We start from the raw sequence: 18,775 nt of genomic DNA on the forward strand, positions 1-18,775 counted from the left end.
CGTCCAGCTGCTGCACTCCTCACAGAGGACAGGAGCGCCGGGGCCATGGCAGGCAGCTCTGCACTGCCGGGCTGGCGGCCAGAAGGCTCCCGTGAGTGGGTGCTCCTCAGGAAAAAACAAACTGCCCAGTGCCAGCCTTCTTGACAAGGAACTGAACTGCTACATAGGTGATAACAGTCACTCTACAACACCCTTTGGGGACGGGGAAGAGCCTTTCCAGCTTCCAAGTACAAGCAGCATATAACCATTTGAGTTGATAAATGCTGACAATTTTCAAGGGGAAAACTATCCTTGAAAGCCAGGTACCATATCCACAGATGGAAAGAGTGAGATCAAGACCATTACCACAGTAGTGAGAGTACTGTTGCTCAGATTTTGTGAACTGCATGAGAGGAAGCAGATTGCAGCCTCTAGCTCATACCTGGCTGAGAGCAGCCCCGGCCACTTCACCATGGGGATGACCTGTTCCGGAGACCCTGGCTCAAATGAGATGACCCAGGCAGTACAATGGGACTTGCTGGGACTCCTCAGTAACTGTTAGCTGTCATCTACTTGGTGTGGTCAGTTGGTTCAGGCCCACCTGGCTCCACTGCCTCCCCTGATGGGTCCTTGTCAGTACTCACCTGTTCCCAGGGCACTGCACTTGCTCTGCAGGTGCAGAGTGAGACTTTGGAAATAGTGTAGGCAGGTGACTCACCTCTTCCGGGAACTTGTGCTTTGTGCTGCTTTTTTCTTTGTGGTTGTCCTCCAGTTTTCTTCTCCTCTGCCATCACTTGCAAGTTAATTCTACCCTCTGTTTCCATAATCATGGTGTCTCTTCCTCCTATAAACACAGGAAGTTGGCAGCAGTTCTTGGAGACAAGAACAGTAGTTGCTAACACAGGAAGGATAATACCAACAATGAGGCATTATTTCTAAGACACTACAACAATCACAGCATGAAGAAGGCTGCACAGTGGACAGACACTTGAGCTACTCAGACTCAATCCTTAGCTTCAATAAGAAATCTCTCTGTAGGAAGTCAGATAGAGGGAGTAGTGTAAGTTGTATTTTATTAGACAGAGGTGGCTTTGATACATGTTACATCTTAATTTTCCATTGTTCTTGTTCAGACATGTTGAGTGTACAGGTTTCCCATTTTTTAGTCAAGAAAGAAAACACGTCGCACAAAGCAGCTGCATTCAACAATACAACAAGATCATTATTCACTTGAAGACTAGAAATGTGCCCAGAAGTTTTTCGGTCATTCAGTATGCTAAAATATATATAATAAAAAGAGTTGGTTACTGTTTAATGGTAAAATACATTAAAAAAAGTCAGGCTAATCAAGAATGAAAACTCAAACTTCCTTCAGTATGGCACCACTCTATTGTTTCATTATAAATTTGTAAAAGGCACCACACATTAAAACTGTAAAGCAAGGGAGAAAACAAAACCAAGCAACTTTCCATGGTTTTCTTTCTGTACAAATACATATATATCTTAAGGCAGGTGTTTTTATGTGCAAAATACAATTATACAGGTAAAACCAATGTTAGTATCAGATATTCTCATACTTACTTCTTTTAGCAGTAACATTAGTGTCCAAATGTACAGTACATTGAAAACACTTTCCTCTAACAGAGCTCAAAATAGAAGGCAGGCTGGAAATATGGCCCTGATAACAATTTTTAAATCTCAGGAGCTTTTATGTAGACCCCTCAAAACATGTACAAACAGTCATTCTCTTTTCCTTGTTGTCTCTTCCTTTAGAAAGGTCCATATCAACTTGTTCACGATGTCAGGTTGATCCTGCTGGAGCCAATGACTGGCTTCAGACAAGATAGTTAATCTGAAGTGATTTTTAACATAAATCCGTGTAATTTCTGCCATCTCAACTTCCATGAACACATCTCTCTCTCCCCATAGCAGCAGGGTTGGCATGATGACTTCATGGTGCTGCAAAGGTAGGCAGCTTTAAAAATAAAACACACTTAGTTAGGTCTTATTTTAACAAAACATCACCAAGACAGATTTCAGCCAACTTTTGAAATCAACACAGTGGATCTCATTGCAAGCTTTCTAGGTTCCAAGATATCTTCTACAATACCAAGAAAACACTCCTGTGATGAAGTCCTTTGATTGCTTTTAAGGATGGTAAAATTGTTAGAAGATACTTTTACTGTAACATGTCTGTAATCAGCAGTTGATTGCAGCAGGTCTTGTTTTTGGAACATGAACGATGCTTCAGTGTGATGCACAGCTCAGGAGCCCCATGACCTTTGTAAAAGGGAATGTGGTCAGAATTTCGTAGGTCAGGGGCTTTCCCTTGGTTGATGAATTCTATGGCAAATTTCTGCACCTGTATTATTTACTGGGAGTAGGTTTTAATGAAATACCGTGCTTTGAATCACGTTTAGACTACAGTGTTCAAGGCACTGAGCTACCTGAGCCGACAAACTGCCTTCCCAAAATACGGCTGGCCAGGAAATGGCAGGCTGCCATCTTTGGTCACTATGGAAGATCCCAGCTAGAGTGTTTCAGACCTACTCAAAGTTAAATATTGTGTAGTATAGCTAAAAATAAAAATATTTGTAGAAAAGATACTCTATAGAACATTGATGTCTAAAATGCTGAACTGAATTTAGTTACATTCACTCATCTATGAAATTCATGTTAACATTCAAAGTACAACAGAATTCCATTTACAAAGAGCTGCAGTAAGTTTTTGAAGGCCTTGGACTTACATACCTACATCTGTGTACAGTGAAAGAAACTTCCTTAAAAATTTGCCTTTCCTGGAGTCATAATCTCTTTAGAGCTGCAACATCACAACCCAGAGCTTTGGCTGTCCAGAAAGCATTTAAAGATAAATACATTACAAGACATCTAAAGAATACTTCAAGAAAAGCCCTTGGAAAGTAAAATGTTAATAAAAATTAAACCACCACAATTGCCTATTTAAACTTTCAGTAAAAGCTTACTATTTTTTCTTAATAGATTACTTTAAATTGAATATTTTATAAATATTTTCTCATCTTAAAGGTAGACATTAGGAAAGATACAAGTAGCTAGATATGAAAGACTATTTCAACATAAACTGTATAAGCCCACCAGAATTTATTCCAGCGACACTAAAAAAATTATCTAATTTATACCTGAATTGTTTAATCTTAGCCACATATCATAACAGCCTAGCTGTGACAATTTTAAACAGATTCCATCTGATCCAATACAAATCTTATTATATTAATGCTCAAACATGTTTTGTTTCTGAACAAATTTTTATGCCAAACTTAAGTGCTAGGTTGAAACTTAGGAGTTAGTTAAGACACTGTGCTTTGTGAAAAGGGAAAGACAAAGAAGATGGAATGTATTAGTTTAAAATAAAACAAAGAAATTAAGACTTTGAAGACATTCTTCCTCTTTACTTATACATAATGTCAATAAATATTAAAGATCCCTTTAAATAATAATTTAATTTCATTTTGATTGATGAAGTAGGAAAATTCTTAAAATGGCTTTCCTAGCAGTGGATTTAAAATCTCATTTTTCAACCAACCTGACCTCCCTCACTGAACCATAGCTTATCCATAGTATCAGCTGTAAAAACTGGTCATCTGATGATCTGATTCAGTGCATTTAGACTAATCACTTTAGCTTTTAAATCCAGTATTCTGGATCTCTTCACTATTTCTATGTCTATTTTTTCACTACTGTAGTGTTTAATATTTTTCTTCCATGTCTAAGTGCTTTGCAAGATTTGTAGCCTCACTTAGGAAAACTCCACTGGGCTTTTTATGCACACTGCATAGATAAACAACCTGTCATTTTTCATTGCCTATGAGCTACACTATATTTCTTTTCAGTCTGGAATATGGGACATTATATCATGCCTCAAGTTTCTACAAATCTCCTTTAACAAGGATTATCACGTAGATTTCACATCTAGAAAGGGAAGTTCCACTTGTGAAGTTTAAGTCTTCGAAAAACAGACTCAAACCTTCCTACAGCACTATTATTACAGTAAACCAATACTGAAGTGCTTCTTAACTGCTATAAGAGAAGTAATCTCATTTTCTAAAAAATGGCACAGCAGAAGAAATTCAAGCTTCAACTGCTTACCTATCTCTCTTAACCAAGCATGATACAAAAACTTTATGAGTTTTATTCCAACATTTTTTGTATCTGAAGTATAGTGAAGGGAACAACTTCTGTGCTATTTATACAAGGATGTGTTGGTAATGGATGGATGAAGTAGGTGATTTCAATCATCTCTTTGGAAATAACTTTCCAGGCCAATTAAGCTCTGAAGACTGAAACTCCAGGTGGATGGTAATGAGCTGGAAACCTTTAACATGCAGGTCACCAGTGCCAGCCCACTGGGAGTCACGGTGAATAAAAGTCATTAGCATCTAAGTGCTGCTCAGGAGCTTATATGAAGGGAAGTGAAAATTTCAATCCAGTTTTAATATTTAATAATTCACATCCCATAACATATGACCATCAGAACTGGTGGCAAGAACTGAATGAAGACCACAGTCTTTTCTTTCCAGTCCAAAGTTGGCTGCACTGTGGCTGATACCACCTAAAACAATATTCTCTGAATTCAGGACTGATATACTTTCATTAGACAAATAAAGCAAACAATGCACAAACATACACAAAGAGCTCTGAAGATAATTTCTGATTAATAATTGATACTAGGCTTTTTTTAGCCTGAAAAGGCCTGAAACAATAGTTAATATGAGAGTTGTGTATATTTAGATCTCATCTGAATGCCACAGCGATTCTGCTATCAGCTGTCACAGGTGTTTCACTGTTATTGTCAGAGAAGCGCCTGGTTAACGTGCACACTCAGTGCCGCGCAGTGCTGAGGCAATGGAAGAACAAGGCTCAGGGTGCTCAGGGCTCTCCCGCCCTGGCCAGCAGCCCCCAGCTCCCCACTGCCCATGGACAGCCTCTGCATGGCTTTAAATAAGTATATTCGTACCAGCACAGCCATCTCATTTATTCCCCATTGGTGTCTGTGCTTCGTGTTACATTATTTACAAAAGGATATACCACCTCTCTACTTTCCCATTCCAGTTTTGTCTCTTGGCCTGTATAAGTCAGCACCTACCTCAGATCCCCTTTTCCTCCCAGTATTTCCCTGCCGACTGCTCTCCTGGCAGCAACAGCAAGGAAGGCATAGAAAGAACAGTAAAGGTGGCACTCAATTTGGACCCGGGAAAATGAGAAGTTAATCCACTTCAAAAATTGGCTGTGTGAGTTTAGGGAAGGAAGAGAATTGTAATTTTAAAAGAATATTGGGAATCTGGTCTTGTGTTAGAGATGCGTGCAGGAGATTTAGCACTGTTGAAGACTGGGAGCAGTAACAGAAAAAAAAAGAGTTTAATTCCACTCCTCCTGGTTTAGTCCTTTAAGTTAGGGCTATAAGTCAAAAGTAGAGTATATGCAGAGTTAAAAACCTTCTGGCCCTGTTAAGGTGGCATCGGTCTCCAAGGCCAAGCCAACTCCCTTCAGGAAAGTTAAAGCCATTAAAAAACTGACAGAGAAAATAAAATAAATATTCATCTTGTAAAAATATTTCCTACTATGATACTATTTCTCCGTTTTAGTTTGTGCATGTGCCCTGTCATATGTGCTTACTGCTACCAGTGGGTTTGATGAGACCAATGCAGGAACAAAAACCCCCAAGTTAGGGCTGGTTTTAGGCTTAGTTACAAAAAACCTAGCCCACCTTTTTATAAAAAACAGCCCAAACACAATAAAATTGAAGTCAGACATGGTTCTTTAAAATTACAAATGAGGGTAACTTACTTGGGTGTGATATTATCTAGTAGTATTATCTAATAATAAGCTCTTCATAGAGCTTATTATTAAATATGAACTGTAATGCAAATAATTGATGTTAATTTTGTAAGTATTATTCAGAGATGGAGTTTTGTGATTGCCATGGGTTCTGTGAATGAGGAATGGTCTTTGCTTTATTAGATTTTGAAACAAAGATTTTCCTTCTCTGCAGGCTGGCTGTGTCACAGGCTGTGTGGATATCACAGTCAATTCACTTTGCATCACGCCACCTGGCACTGAGCGCCTCTCTTACCTGCTGAGACTTCAGAAACAGGTCTTGGTTTTTTCCTTCAGCTCTAGCAGCAGAAGGTGCAATAGCAGATTTGGCCTCCAGGGGTCTCTAGAATATCTTACCTTGTTTCGGCACGTTCCACTCACCTGAAGATATTTCTGTAATGATTAATGGGTCCAGTTAATGCTCCAGGTTGTGAAAAGACATAGAGATAAGCTTCAATATCCTCTGCTGTTAATCTGCAGCCTTTCCTTCCAATTCCAGTGGCCTGGCTGGTAAATAAACTTTTCAGAACCTACAAGAGGAGGAACAAAAAGCCACCATATAAGATCACTAGAAAATGTTTTTTCTCTCCTTCAACAGGACATATTTTTCTAAAATCTACTTATACTTTGTTTAAAGTACAATGAATGGTTTAAATGCTTTTTTAGAGAGTTGTGTATAAAGCATATGGTAAGCTTATTTCTGGTATAACTGACTTTAGAATACTCAAGGACAGGCAAATAGCAGTATTAGCACATCTCTCAGCTCTGAGCCCTGAGCAGCTGGGGGTGTCAGGGCTGCCCAGCACAGACACAGGCTCTGCTTTGGGCTGCGCTCCTGCAGCGACAGGGCGCGAGGCAGAACCATCCAGAACCTCCCCAGCCTGCCGCCCTGGGCTGTATCCCTGGAGGAGGATGGATGCCTGCACCTGCTTTTCCCTTTCATATGCTTGTACTTATTTTTGAAGGCTGCACAAGGTGTTGGCCTTGTTGGTTCCTCAGGCAAAATGAATCACCTGGCTGTATCTGATGCCCGAACTCCCGGGCTGCCTGCCCTGCGGCGGGCTCTGAGGGACAAGAGGATGTCCCGCCACACACAGGAACCTCGGATAAGTCAGCGGGAGTTCCCCAGGCACCACAGTGTCCCACTGGCGTGGGTACAAGTACAACCAGCTGCCTGTCTAGGTGGAATAATGCACTGTAGTGCTGGATGTTAAAAGCATGTACCTGGACGCCTCCCAGAAATGCAAAAGCAAGAGTTAATCTCATAGACTCTATGTACTTACAGCCTACTTTATAAAAATATATAAAGCTTAAGCAGAAAAGTCAGAAAGCTCCGTATTTTTTCCAGTAATTATAACTACAGCAGAAGGGATCAACATAGGTGGTAATTCTTCCATCACTCACAGTTAAATATATAAACAAGAGCACTCATTTTGCTCACCTTGAAATCATTTACTGTAAACATGAATTCAGGAAACCATGGCATTTGGAAAAAGAAGTAGTAACCAGATTTAATCAATTGTGATGGATGTCGTAGAATGTATTCTGAAACAAAAATGCCCATGAATTAAAAATGAAAACTGATGACTCAAACAAAATTACTGTTAATATTACTATTTTTTAAACTTAAAGAAATGTTTTAAAAATATTACGTTAGAGCATGCTATGTGACAAAAGATGATTATTGTTTCAGGAGTAAGTATATGATAGGGCCATTAAAATGTACTTGTTTTACATGCGTTAATAGAAACAGTCAGCACACCAGAAGCCTGCCAAAGATTAGGTGAGGGCAGTGACACTGGAGAGGTAAATCTCATGATAGGTTTTCACTTTGAGATCTGTTTGTTACCTAGTCTACAGCATTTTTTTTCAGCTCTGGAATAAGAGGCATAAATACAAGTCTTCAAGTCTTTCTCTCATCAAACAGCAGTCTGTAGATTATAATCCACTTACATTCTAAAGAGAGCATCAATCCTGTTCACAAAAGTACAGAATTTTTCTAACAGTTATCTTCTTGGCAATTTCAAGAACCGTAATGAAGATTGCAGAGTGTCACTTTTCAATGCCATAGAAGCATATATAAAAGGAAAATGTTATAGCCAAATTTGCATTAATCTTATTTTTTTTTTTTAATTGTCATTTTGTGTCTCCAATGAATTGCAAGAGCCAACATTGACATTCAAATATGTAACTTCCTTGAAGCAACCACAGAATGTACACAGGTGCCAAGAAGCCTAGAACCTGTCCTTTACACAAGCAAATTCAGGAACGCAAATTGTGCTCTCCACATAGAAGATAATCTCTAAAACATTCATTCTGACAGTGAATAAAAATGAATTTTAAAACAAAGTAAACTGAAGTATCAGCTATCTTCTAAGCTTTCATATCTTATACATGCTTAATTGTGTCACCTATTGTATTTTCTCTTGATGGACCATCGACACTTCTCACTTCACTTTTCTGCACAATTTATAAACTGTGTATTTTCATTTAATCCACAGTAGAACACAGTTGATCTAGGGAGACTTTATCAAGCTACAGAACAGATTTTGTACTTTAATAAATAAGCCAACGAATAATAACAAATATTATAATAAAACGTATTTGTCTTCTATACAGCCTGGCTCCTGCTCTCGGTGGAAATGCTGCAAAAAGCTCCTGCTTGCTCAGGTGATGGTGAACGGACCTTTCCTTGGGTAAGTGAGGCTTAACTACCTGGCAAAATGTTCTTTAATATCTTAGAAAGGTGCCCAAGAACACTGTGAGAACATGTTTGAATGGTTCAGGTTCCATGGTGGTAAAAGGTGAGATTTACATTGAACTGAAATGAAAATCAAAGCTGTACTGAATATTCTTAACTCTTTCTGGGGAAATGGGGTGACTTTTTAATGGAAACAGGGTAAGGTCAGCAACTGAAGAAATTAAAGTTAGTGAGATACTACTTTCAGTTGAATTACTGAATGTTGACCAAATCCCTGTGAAATGTTTTGCAAGCTCAAAGCCTGTCACACAACAAATGGTGCTAGTGCACCTATATCCTTGTTTCAGCTCACTACTGTACATTCCTGAGCCTCTGGTAAGTAGTCTGCAAAGGCTGTCTTGTTCCAATGAATATTGTACAAGATCATAAATTGTCACTTGTCACCTAAATCGGCATTAAATTCTAATGTCTGATTCACATTTATACAAAGGCTGTTTTATGCAGATTTAATAATGCAGTGAGGCCTTAACCTAGGCATAATGCAACAGACACTCCTGTTCAGGGCATTTTATCCTGCCAAAGTGTTATAAAACAGATTAATGTGTATGAAAATTATGTTTGCAGACCTTTAAGGATTAAGAAAAATATCAGTAAGGTTGGTTGCAAGCACTCCCACTTCCTACCATAAATTATTTCCAGAAGTCAAATACTTGATACCTTACTGCTTCATAAAACACAGTCCAGACGGCACTGCGCACTGGCAGCTTACCTACTGAACATCTAAAGGGGCAAGTAGCTTGTTCTCCTTTAGCAACCTCAAAGCTAACAAAATCTTAATGAACATGCAGATAACTCACCTGTGAACACAGAAGGATGAGGGAAATTAACCACAATCAGCTTAGTCACCATTTCAGGGTAACATATTGCCACTAACCAAGCGATCATTCCTCCCCAGTCATGGCCAATCAACACACACTTGTTGTATCCTACCACATAAACACAGATTTGTGCTTTTATTTCAGTGGAATTTGTATCCGTACAAATTATCACAGACAGTAAAAGCATTATTGGGAAAAATAGGTGGTCCAGCACATTTATTAATCTAACTATTTAATACTGCACTGCTTCCATTACTAATGGCCAGAAGAAAATAGTGCCCTACTACACTTAAACAATTAACAACTTATTAAAATTATTTAATTGGACTTCAATTACACTTTAGCTGTATTATCTCAACACCAAACTAAAGTTCCTTGGTATCCAAAAGGCCACCCTGTTCACATGTTTGCCAATGTAGGGTTAGATGTACAGTTCAACTTGCAGTCATTGTAATTAATGTATGTATATTCATCATGTCTAGTGGGTTTGGAGTTTGAAATGGCAGACAGAAAGACCGAGCAATCTCCTGAGCCCCTCTTAAACAAAACTAGCCTTAAGAATTTTTCTGAATAAGGGAGGTTATCTAAGCGCTGAACATCCTCATTATGTAAAAAGTGGGTGTTATACTTAAAAGCTTTATATATAGCGTATATATACACACATAAATACACACATTTATATACTTAGCAGGTCTGTAGCTTTTCTCCATATGCTGTTTTGATGGCAATTTTTAAAGTTCTTGGCACTCACATAATTCTTCCATCAATAAAAATGGTAATTTAACAGCAATATAAGGGGGGAGAAAAATCATGACTGTGTTTTTGAAAGCCTAACCATTCCTCCTTCAGCCACTGCTGTAATACATACTATAGTGCTAGATACCATCACACTCCTCTTTGAGGATTGTAACGCTGAGCATATATACTACAAATGAAAGGCATAAAAGCCAAACTGTTTAGAATTGTTACATAAAATTGAACACAGTTGTCAAAGCACCTTATAACCCCTCCTGAATAGAAATCTTTTGGAGCGCTTTTGATAATCAAGTTCTCCAGAAGAATTTAACTTGCAGTTAGAACAAACAAAGATAACAAGCCCCAGAAATACTTTTTCAAAAAAATTGTAAATCCTTATGAAATTGAATTATGATGAGAGCACTTCTCAGGCATAACCATGGCATTACCATGGAGATTAACACAGCCAGCCAAGGTTGGAAAATATAAACACAGTGTGGGGACTGCCCACCCAATCTTTTTGACAATATTCAAACATCACAAGCAAAGCAAGACGTAAATTCAAACCTTATAACTTGAATCACTGCTTTACTATTTCTTCATGTGAAATGCAGTAAGTTGTTTCACTACTCATGGAATATCCAGGGAATGTAAACGATTCCGTGAATAACAGTGTAATCCCTTGTCTTACTATTGGTATGGAAGGGAAATACCATCCATTAGGTGTCACAATTTATCGCCAGAACAGCGAGGCTGCAAACTGAACTGGAGGGGCAAATTTTGCAGACCCACTTCAGCTCTAGACTGCTACACCATATATTTGCCACAGGGAGCAATATGTCTCTTGTTCTCCCTTCTGTTCTTCTCACTGTTGTATAAGACAGAATGATTCAGCTCTTGAGAACTGACTACTGTGCGGGAGTAGTATTTTGGGATTTTTTTTTAATACAGCAGATGTACTGTCATCATCTTTATAAAGCCTACAATATTTATTCTGTCTTGTTTGTGCAAGAAAAATATCACCTGATTTAAGCTATTTGGTCTGGAAGTGCTATTGGACTCCAATTCGGAAGATTATCCTCTACGTGCAATGGTTAGGAGTGAGCAAAGACCTTATTAGGGAAAAGACCATAGGTTTGTACTGCTGGATTTGACAGCACATAGGGAACATTATTTTTAAACTCATTATGGAAAATCTTTTTTCCCTATTGTTTATACCGACATATACATCATTATTAAAAACCAAACCTTTTTAATTGATAATACTCCATAAAATGTGAATATCCTTAGACTTATATCTATACATAGCTGTAACGTGTATATATATTTTTAAAATGCAGTTTTAAAATAAATCATTACTACATCTTTATGGAATTTTTCCCAGAAAATCAAGTCATCTATGAGCTGAGTAGTTTGTCTTCTACTAACGCACCTAGAGATTCCAAAATATCCTTTATATCTGTTATCAGGCAATCTAACTTGTAATTTTCTTTGTGAGAAGGAGCATCTGTTTCTCCATAACCTCTCAAATCCAGGGCCACCACTCGATATTCACTTTTAAATTCCCGCAATTGATGGCGCCAAGAATACCTAACAAAGGGGAAAAAAAAGTTGGAGTTATAAGGTCAAGCAGTATGATATCAAAATGCACTCAATGCTTTTGCTCTCAAATAGCTGAGGGTAAATGAGTACGGCTCTGTTTGCAATGAGATTCTTTTTTCTCTCAGTGGTAATGCTGATGGTCCTTTGTGACTCCAGCAGTCTCGTGCTCCCGCCTTGAATTCCCCAGGAAGGGAGTGCAGCTGCCAGAAAGGGGCCATGGCCAGAGCCCGGGTGTTTCAACAGTTCCTGGAGCCCGGCATGTCTCTTTGCTGCAGAGGAAGCAGGCATGGACCCCAGCACACAGAGGACGATTCTGGTTTCTCCTCGGAGCCATAGTATCATCACAAAAGTGAGGTCTGAAAGGCTTTCTCTTCTCCCTGGCTTGCTCACACACACATTTTAATGAAGTAGGGAAACATGCCTCAAGGCATGTGGTTTTTCTTTTCAGAAAAGGAATGTCAGATGATTCATACACTAAGTAAACCAAATAAAGAAATACAATGAATAACAAATTAACTTAGTGAAGTTTATATGATTTATATTATGTACACGTTTATCTGTGTCTCTATTCTTAGCCGGAATTGCTCCAGAGCAATCTCTGAATGTGCTGGTACTACACAAAGTATTTCATTGCTTGTGTTTCTACAAAAAAAAAATGGTAACATTACCCACGTTAAAATACATACAAAATTAAGAACTCAGGCAAAGGCCTGTGCTATTCCACATTCCGTGTGTAATGTCAGATGTGCATTATGAAGCAAAAATAATAAGAAAATGGTGGGTCTCATCCTGTAAGAACTACCTGCCCTTCAACTGTTATTGACACCAAATAAATTTCAGAGTAGCCAGGATGAAGACAGGCATGGCCTCACCTTACACTGTAATAGAAACAGATACAAAATCTGTGATCCTTCTAGACAACTACATCCCTCTGTGACAGGATCTAGCTTCTACTTCTGCTCATTTCAACAGCTGCAGCTAAATGATGTAAACATTTGGATCATCAACAATCATAGCAGTGATACACAGAATTCTACCTTAATTCAAACAGTGTCTGTATCAGACCATTGGCTCTTCCTCTTTAGCTTTGTCTCCAGCCCATTAGAGATTTTGAACGTAAATAATACTACAGTAACATCCATTAATTATAGAAATTTCTATTCATATAAACAGAACAGTCAGAACCTTTAATTTCAGTGCCATAGAATGCAAATACAAGATTTATCTGAGATCTCCAAGAATGATATTTTTAAAGGCATTATACAATGATTTGGAAGCTGATTTTGCCATGGTAACTGTTGGAGCTATCCTGTATACTTCAGTAAGAAGAAACAACGAGGCCCATAAATAAATAAAGAATCTATTTTTGTTTTTAGAAAATGCCTGCTTGCTATCCCCATCATCTGTTTTCACAACAGTCCATCAGTCACGAAATGGCTGACCTACCAAATGGGTCAAAGAAATCCTTTTACTAGATATGAAATCTAACTATTGGGGAACTGCTTTGCAAGCAGAATTTGGAATTGTTGGTGAATGCTTTTATTTTCATAAGGCTGAATGCTGGAAACTATTTTGTGACTTTCTCATCACATTATTTCTGAAAGGCAGCTTGGTCAAAATTTAGTAGCTCACACACACGTCTTATAGGTACCCGGCACATTGTGCCCAATTTCAAATATTTTATTATTGTCTTTCCACAACATAGGTATTAATTTTCAAGTTCTTATGGCATCTAAAGCTCTTAATGGCTCTGGTGTGTTATATTCTTAAGTGATCTTTCATCTTCAGGCAGTCTCCCTCACTCACTAAGGTGGTCAGTATTGTCTGGTTATAGTTGTCCTATGTATAACCTTGAGACATTCAAAGGTAGAGGATTTGTGATAATTAAGAACTGTAACTGTGAATCATACCCTTTTTTTTTTTTTCCCAAGCCAAATGATAGAAATGTGGTATTTTAAATTATCTCTTAAATTGTGATTATTTTATCTTGTGCTCTCAGGACAATGTCTATTCTTGTATTAAAAAAAAATCTTCACTGATTGAATTAACAAACCAGCGTCAGCATTGGTAGCATGAATATTTTATAGACTATTGGCATGTAGTCTTCTTTTTAAAAACAGTTATATAAACTATGCTACTGGTGGTCCAAATGACCTATATAACAGTTTCTCATTCATTCCTTTTGAATGGCCAGATAATACAATATATTAACTATAACTTAAAGCATGACTCACCATTCCAAACTGTAAGAATAGCTTTCTGCTTTTGGAAGATAATATACCAGACCTCAGTAGAAGATATACATAAAATGCAAAATTTTTCATTACTATTCGCACTGTAGGGGAAATCAGCTGTAGTCTCAGCTACCTTATTGTGTCAGAGAATGCATTATGCAAGGTATGCATAATGTTTGCATAGAATATGCAACCCCCCCCATCTGTCTTTTAAATCAAAGTTTACAGTTTTAATCCTTTTAAATAGTAATTATTAGTCCAATTTACTTCTTTAAAAATTTTCTTAAAATAAATATGACTTTCTCCCATCATCTTCAAGGCTGTTATTATCTATAGGAAATTGCTAAGGGAAAAGAACTGACCTCTGTTTTATCTGGGTCAATTTATCACGGTATGACCTGAGTCCAGCTTGAAAGACCACAGTTCCAACAGTGGAGCCGAGCTCCATATCTGAGTTTATAACAGAAAGGAAAAGGATCGTTTAACTTGCTAAATTACTGGCATCACCACTACCGCTATTCCCTTATTGTTTTTTCGGTGTAAGATCTGTAAGTCATGCTTCACTAGATAAACTTGGCAATGACAGCCAGAGCAATTTAGTTAAATCATTAGACACATGACTGCTTTTCATTGTTATAAACAAACATTTAGGATTGGGTTTGATTCATCATTCATCTTATGATGAACTAATAATAGAACCTTTTTCCCTGAATAGCACTCTGAAATTAGGCTGCACAGTAGCCTATAGAACTCATAGTTCTTCTTCCCTTCTCCCAGTTAAAAGTTAATGTATAGTATTTTTAATAAATTCAGCAATCCATATTGCACTTGACATATAATGGATCCTCATTTTAACACCTTCTGCTATAATTCATAAGTTTAGCCATATTAGTACAAATGTTATTCAAACAAGAAATTCATTAAAATGAGCAATTCCTCCCCAAAGTTTGAAGAAATTGTACATACTTGGGGAAAAATGGGTTGACAATGCAAAAAAGACTGTTTGTGTTAGCTTGCCGTTAGTTAGCACTCATAGACACATAAAATGGATCACACTGGGGATACTTAAGCTGGGACAACCGCTCTCAGGTGTCTTAGGCACTCTCTTTTATACAAGAAAAGCACGTGGGGAGTTTTACCAGAATTCTGGAAAGCCATGAAGCAGCAGCATGAGTGGTTTACCCCTTTCTCCAGCAGCCACATAGTGGAATCTTAACCCTGAATCCTGAAACAAGAGAAAAAGTGTGTTTTTATTGCTGTGTAGGACTGCTATACTAGGATTTAAAAATGAATATGGTTTCAGACAATATTCTAAGAAACTATGGATCACCCCAGGAAAATAATTTCGAATTGTCAGGTTTTGAAGCTGAAGTCGTCTGCGATTCTGAGATGAGGTATGTGCTACACCTGGCACTGCTGAGTATCCCGCCACAGCTTCTTCAAAGGAGGACCATCTTTAACACAGGTCAGGCTGTGGTGACTATTGCCAGTTCAGCCACGAGCACGCTCACCCCTGAACGGGCAGCGCCTGGCACGGTGACCGGGAAGTGCAGACTGTCAGACCTAGCACCTTGCATTCACACGGACACCTGCCATGCGCTTTATGGAAAGACTTCAAGACACAGTATACTTTAAATGCATTTCCAGTCTTTCAGTTAGTTTGTAAGATGATACAACTATTTAAAACCGTTACGTTGCATTTTGGCACAATAAAGGACTGCGTGGATTCTTAAGAACCAAAAGCAATCAAAATTAAGTAACTAGAAAGTAAGTGATTTTTGCTTAATTTTTCTGTTCAAAGTTTCAGACTTGCTTCAGAAAAGAAAACCTTAATGTTATAATCTTATATTCTACCCTGTTTTTAGTCACTATTTCTGATGCCCCTTCTAAGAAAATGGGTCTTATGAGAATTACCAGCAGGCAAGTTACTTATTGTTAGCCGCGCAGAGGCTGAACACTGAAGTGCCATTGAAAGGAGTAGATACACACAAGCTTACACCAACTCAAGGTCAAATCCAGTAGAATTTAAATGAGCTGAAATTACAACCTAGAGGGTTTACTGAATTCTGGCACAGAAGTGGATACAGAAGTTGGGAAAGAGCTCACAAAATGCAACACACTGTTTAGAAGTCATGTGAAGGAAACTGCAGGAAGAAAGGCTGTACAGCTCCTGGACAGATGTCAGAGCCCTCATTGTCTCTGCTATTTTAAAGAGGGAAGGAAAACCCTGTGCCTTCGGTGTACATCAAGAGCTTTTATTATGCTAAGGATCACAAATGCATAGAAAAAAGTTTTCCTTGCCAGAGATGCTTCAAATTGTCCGAGCTACTTCATTACTGCTAAGTCACTAATCAGCTACAAAATCATTAACTTAGGTCTTCATTCTTGAAAAGGCGCTGAAAAGGAAACATCTGGCGGTTTTTTATACTGGCTATGGATATACTAGGGACTTTTTGCTCAGTTCTGCCCAAAATTTCACTGATATTTTTCCTCTAACAATAATGATAAAAGAGAGAAAAGTATCTGTGTGTTTATAAGTACTTAATGATCTCTTCCTAGTAAATCTTAGGGCCATTACATCATCTTTACCATTCTCCATATCACTCTGCCTTTGATCCTTTTATACTTAAAGCAGAAGTTTCTCAGTTTCCTTCCAGTTTCTCTTCTCAATGTAGTGAGCAGTGGGTGAGCCCTCCTCCATTCCATGTCTCTCAGTGTCCTCTAGGGATTTACCGTCAATGTTTTATTTTAATCTGTTTATTGCTTCTAAGGACGTCCCCTTCACTCATATTCAATCACCACTTGCACAGCAGCAGTTTAAGTGCCACATGCCCCAAACAAAGCCCATCCTCTAGTTTTTCAGTAGTTCCTTTCTGTTCCCTTTTTTCTGCCTCCCAAAGCAGAGACAGGATGTTGCCATCTTTTCTGAAACAGACTTTTTTGTTTTCTTGAATCTGCACAGATCTGTAGGATACATGCATTGGGAAAGTAACACACTAGCTGGCTGCTCTCCAGCAGCAAGAGGGTTTCATATTTCCTGAAAGGAATGATCCTGTTGTATTGACAGCAATTTGATTTTCCCTCCAATACCCTTTTATTACAGTCACACCCCACACTTCCCCAGCAACCCAGCCATTTACTGGTTGGTGCTGTAGGAAAAATGAATGTGGCATATGAGTAAAAAACCACGCACATGCCTCCTAATGATAGATTTAAAAAAAAAACAAAACAAAACACAAAAAAACCCAAGCAAGTAATGAGGCTTAATAATTCATTTTAGTACTGCTTAGCACAAAATCATCTGCACAGATCCCTCAGAACTTTGTGCTCATTGTATTACAAATAACACCTGACAAAACTGGCAGTGTATTCTTTGTTCAACTGTAATTGCAAAAGAAACCAAGCCAATATAACTTAATTTAGAGCATTAGGTGGAGAAGCAAATCACAGGTAGAGATCTGAGATGCATATAATAATTGACTAGTGGCTTTAAGTGTACAAACCTTAGAGACAGGACTTCTGTTTTTACTCGACGTTTTCCCTGCGAGCCTGATGCACGAAAGAGGCTCCCAGGTGCAACTGAGCAAACCATAAACAACAGGGAGAGCACGGCAGGGGTGGGGAGCGACGGGCACGTACCGCACGCCGGGTGCGGGACACCCAGGGCCGGGGAGCGCCTCACCCGCTCCCCGAACCCTAGCCCGCCGGGCACCACTTCTCCCGTAGCAGCCGGGCCGGGCCTGCGGCCCCTCCCGGCGGACCCCAGCGGGCCCGGCCGGGCACGGCTCCGCTTCCCGGGGCTGGCGCAGGCAGGCACATGTATGCGCGCAGGTGTGCGAGCATGCAAAGGAAGGCATGCACGGGTAGCCGCGCACACGCATGCATAGGAGAGCACGCACGGTGCCCTGCACACGCACCGGAGGGATGCACGCAGGGGTGCCGCCCCCGCTGCCCCCGCCCGAGCCCTCACCTTGATCCGGACGTAGCAGTGGGTGCCCAGGGAGGGATCGTTGAGGCAGGCAGGGGGGTTCTCCCGCACCACCCAGCGGAAGGTCTCGCCCGGCCGCCGGCCGATGCTCCAGAGCAGCCGCAGCCCGGCGATGCAGGCGCACAGCCCACAGTAGCTGTACACCAGCGCCCAGAACAGCAGCGCCCGAGCGGCCACCATCACCCGGCGGGCGGGCGGCGGGCACGCAGCGCCAGGTCTCGCCATCGGGCCCCGCCACCGTTCCCGCTGGCCGGGAGGGACTCGGAGCGCCTCCGCCGCCAGGAGCCGCCCGAGCGGAGGCACCGCGAGCGGCAGCACCGGGAGCGGCGGCGCGCCCGCCCCGCGGCCCCCCGCGGCCCTCGCCCGGCACAGCGCCGCGCCGCCCGCCCCGCCCGTCTGCCGCGGCCCCGGCTGCGCTGCGCCCGAGCGGCGGCCCGGGCTCGCTAGGCCACGGGCAGCGCTTGGGGGCGGCGGTGCTGCGGCCGGGGGTGCGCCCAGCAGCTCGGCCGCGGAGAGCTCTTCCCCCCCCAAGTATTTCGCGGTGAAATAACGAGAAACTGTCCCCAGAGCGAAGGAGCGGGGCTGTCAGCTGTGTGCTCTGACAGAGCTGCCAAACGCCCCAAAACTCACTCGAAATGTCATTGCCAAACGCGCGTCTGGGGTACGCGGGACAGCCTCACCTCTGGTCCCTGCTAGAGGTCCTTGCAGGCGCTTGCTTTGGCTACGCCAGTCACGTACTTGGTCGCACCTACCCGATTGACCCGTGAGAGGACTTATAGACATGTAGCTGTGCAGTTGCAATTCA

The 18,775-nt window shown here is 40.4% G+C and overlaps 1 protein-coding gene and 1 long non-coding RNA gene across 4 annotated transcripts in view; one reads left to right on the forward strand and one right to left on the reverse strand.

The window, feature by feature from the left end:
- Nucleotides 1–18,775, forward strand: part of LOC110361442 (uncharacterized) — a 104,887-nt gene that overhangs the window by 44,710 nt on the left and 41,402 nt on the right. Inside the window, exon 3 of the long non-coding RNA XR_010474378.1 lies at nt 8,452–8,528. This is a non-coding gene — a long non-coding RNA (uncharacterized LOC110361442). The remainder of the gene's footprint in view (nt 1–8,451; nt 8,529–18,775) is intronic.
- On the reverse strand, nt 1,027–18,669 carry EPHX4 (epoxide hydrolase 4). Of its 3 annotated transcripts, none has more exons than XM_065072628.1 (8): nt 18,651–18,669; nt 15,122–15,207; nt 14,345–14,432; nt 11,579–11,736; nt 9,391–9,519; nt 7,274–7,377; nt 6,214–6,362; nt 1,027–1,954 (listed from the first exon to the last, which is right to left on the reverse strand). In XM_065072628.1, exons 2-8 carry the CDS (start codon nt 15,183–15,185, stop codon nt 1,720–1,722), a joined length of 927 nt encoding a protein of 308 aa, XP_064928700.1. In that variant the 5' UTR covers nt 15,186–15,207; nt 18,651–18,669; the 3' UTR covers nt 1,027–1,719. The 3 variants fall into 3 exon arrangements, with proteins under 3 accessions (XP_064928700.1, XP_064928699.1, XP_021149936.2); XM_065072627.1 differs by lacking the exon at nt 18,651–18,669 and adding an exon at nt 17,953–18,175; XM_021294261.2 differs by lacking the exons at nt 14,345–14,432; nt 18,651–18,669 and adding an exon at nt 17,953–18,523.

This window comes from Columba livia, chromosome 8 (genome assembly GCF_036013475.1).
Source record: "Columba livia isolate bColLiv1 breed racing homer chromosome 8, bColLiv1.pat.W.v2, whole genome shotgun sequence".
Classification (NCBI taxonomy): Eukaryota; Metazoa; Chordata; class Aves; order Columbiformes; family Columbidae; genus Columba; species Columba livia.